This window comes from Fragaria vesca, linkage group LG2 (assembly GCF_000184155.1).
Source record: "Fragaria vesca subsp. vesca linkage group LG2, FraVesHawaii_1.0, whole genome shotgun sequence".
In the NCBI taxonomy this organism is placed as follows: Eukaryota; Viridiplantae; Streptophyta; class Magnoliopsida; order Rosales; family Rosaceae; genus Fragaria; species Fragaria vesca.
This window is the reverse complement of record NC_020492.1, coordinates 1,999,640-2,002,215: the sequence shown is the minus strand read 5'-3', so window position 1 is coordinate 2,002,215 and position 2,576 is coordinate 1,999,640. Positions and strand designations below refer to the sequence as shown.

The window sequence follows — 2,576 nt, the reverse complement described above, 5'->3', positions numbered from 1 at the left end:
GGGAGATGCAGAGGAAGCACGAGGTCAATTACTACACTTTAAGAAAAGCCCCGTTTATACCACCGTCTAGCCCAACCCAAAATCCTTCAATCGTTTTTCCATCTTTTGCTTGATCTCTCTTGGCCGCAAAACCCTGGACAAGTTGGGTGTCTGCATTCTAAAACCCCAACCCCTTGAGCTTGAGATACTCTGCCGTTAGAAACCATGGGAACTACAAGCAAAGACCTTCTGCGTTTGGAGCATAACCACCCCTCAATTTCACCTCTAGGTCTCTGTCTCTCTCGGTCTCTCTCTCTGGTTGTGTGTTTATTGATTAGGTTTTCTGAGATTATTGTTTGTAATTCATTGGGTATTGTGAATTCCCTTGTTTGGGTTTATGGAAATCTTGTTCATTTACTGATTTGTTCGTTTGTGAAATCCAAAGTTTATAATTTTGTTTGTCTAGCTTGTATATGAATGTTAAGACCTGAGATTTTGGGTTTGTATAGTGTAGTTTTCAGAAGGTAACATTAATCAACGTCAAGTTTGGTTCAAGTTGAATGTTTAAGGTCAGATCATAGATGCTAGGTGAAGGTCATCTTGTAAGGGAACACCTGTTCTGTGAAGACCCACTTCAAGTTGCATGTTGAATGTTCACTGACCATGATTCCTAGTCTGGTTCCTGACTATTTTCAGTGTTCTAGATTCGATTCTATTACTCTTTTTGATTTTCTATATACTCTTTATTGGTATGAAAAAAATGCTATAAAAATAAACTTTAAAGAAAAATAATATTCCACCTAGGCGCTTGTCCCCCAGACGCAGCCTGACTAGTGCCTAGTGATTTTTGGAACATTGATCCACCAAGCTCAGTCTGTTTCTTATCTGCTTGCAGAATCAACTCTACTTGTTTGTAAAAATGGATCCCAGGCTACCCAAACAAAGAAGCCCATCATTGCTCCTCCTCCCAAAAGCCAGTGTGAGTTGATGTATCTTGTTCCTATTTGAAATTTGAATCCAGGCTTGTTTATATTTATTTATTGTTGCTTCAATCTAGTTTCCGCTTTTCAAGTTTCTCTTTTGGAATTTAGTACTACAACTTAGAAACTGAAACAATGGCAGAAGAGAGTAATGGTGTTTACTATCTCCTAGCTTCTAAAAGACTTTGCCTTTTCTTTTGGTTTATTGGAAATAATCATGCTTTTGAGAATTGAGATATAGGGCAGAAGTTATTTCTTTGTTCAGGTGTTAAAGCTAGATTAACTCGAAATTGGATTAGTATTTTTCTGTGCATGGCTTTAGCCATGTTTTCTATACTGTCATTTTTACTGTGAAAGATTTATATTACATCTTAAACACTGCAATGGAACAATAACATTGTGTATTAGTGTCTTCCCTAGTTGGATACAGTACATACAGGCAAGTCAGGCAGAATTCCAAATCTGTACAATAGAATGAATTGTTGTTTGTCCTTGAGATAGAGTCCAATTTATCTTGTCATTGTGTGTCAAGGTCAATCACAATGTGCCCTTTTTTTTCCTGAAAAGTAACATTAGTATGTAATCATGCTTAGGTCATACAGCTTCCACCTTCTGTTGAAATCAGATATAGATAATTTTCAGTTGTCTCTCAGCAAATAATGCTAGGGCTCCATGCATCTTATAGAAAACAAGCCAACATTCACATTAGGTTAAGCCTTATGATTGATGAGGGCTGCTACTTATCTCCATCGGAAAGTCCAAGGACCAAAATAGGACAGCGCATTTCTCCTCTCTGCTTCTAGGCTTTGTAAGAAGTTAGTGCGGTTTACTTCTTGTTTCCCTAAAAGTTCATAAAAACCAGAACTAATCTTCTGACCTTCAAAGACTTAAAAGATGTTATGTATGGGGTCTCCTTATGTGTTAGAGTGTTAATGAAAATTCCATCTTTCATAGTCCATTGAGTCCATTGAGGCACTCTTACAAGCTGGTAGGAGTCTCAGACATCATGTTAACAGTTTAACCTCCATCTTCACAAGTATTAAACGCTTGATGATTGTAGTGATTTAAATGTAAGGGACAGTTAGATTTGGTCACATTGAGAATTCCACACAGGTCTGAGGATGTTGATAGTTCCCTTAGCCTATAGCCACAGGCTAAACTTGAGAAATTTCATGAGATTAGAGAACCTGTTGTCATCAAAATTAATGGTCTGTGTGACTGTGTCTGTGGGTTGGGCAAAAGATTTTTGGATGTTCTCTCCATTGTTTCTGTTAGCTGAAACTTGTGGGACGCAGTTTATTATGCTCTTTTGTTGTCTCTCTATCCATTGCGTATAGTGTTAAAATTACTTTGAAAAATGTTGCCCATTTTGTTTGCTTTGTTGGCAGTGTTGGGAAAAATGAGGAACTTCTTGGGAGTCATATCAGAAGCTAATGAAAAATTGCAGCTTGATGCAAAGGTTAGCTTATTCAACTTGCAATGAATGCCAGATCCCTTATCCCAATGCAAACATCTTTATTGAATCATAGCCTGCTTTCTTTTTTTCTGAATGCAGGATAATCCAGACAAATATGACATAGAAGCGCTCACCGGAGATGAGTCTCAAGTTGTTAGTAT

General features: G+C 37.6%; 1 protein-coding gene across 1 annotated transcript in view; it reads left to right on the top strand.

Annotated features, from left to right (window-relative positions):
- Positions 1–2,576, top strand: part of LOC101307641 — a 3,164-nt gene continuing 588 nt past the window's right edge. Inside the window, exons 1-4 of the mRNA XM_004289654.1 lie at positions 1–268; positions 875–958; positions 2,348–2,418; positions 2,515–2,572. Coding sequence (XP_004289702.1) covers positions 205–268; positions 875–958; positions 2,348–2,418; positions 2,515–2,572 — 277 coding nt within the window. The 5' untranslated portion in view covers positions 1–204. The remainder of the gene's footprint in view (positions 269–874; positions 959–2,347; positions 2,419–2,514; positions 2,573–2,576) is intronic.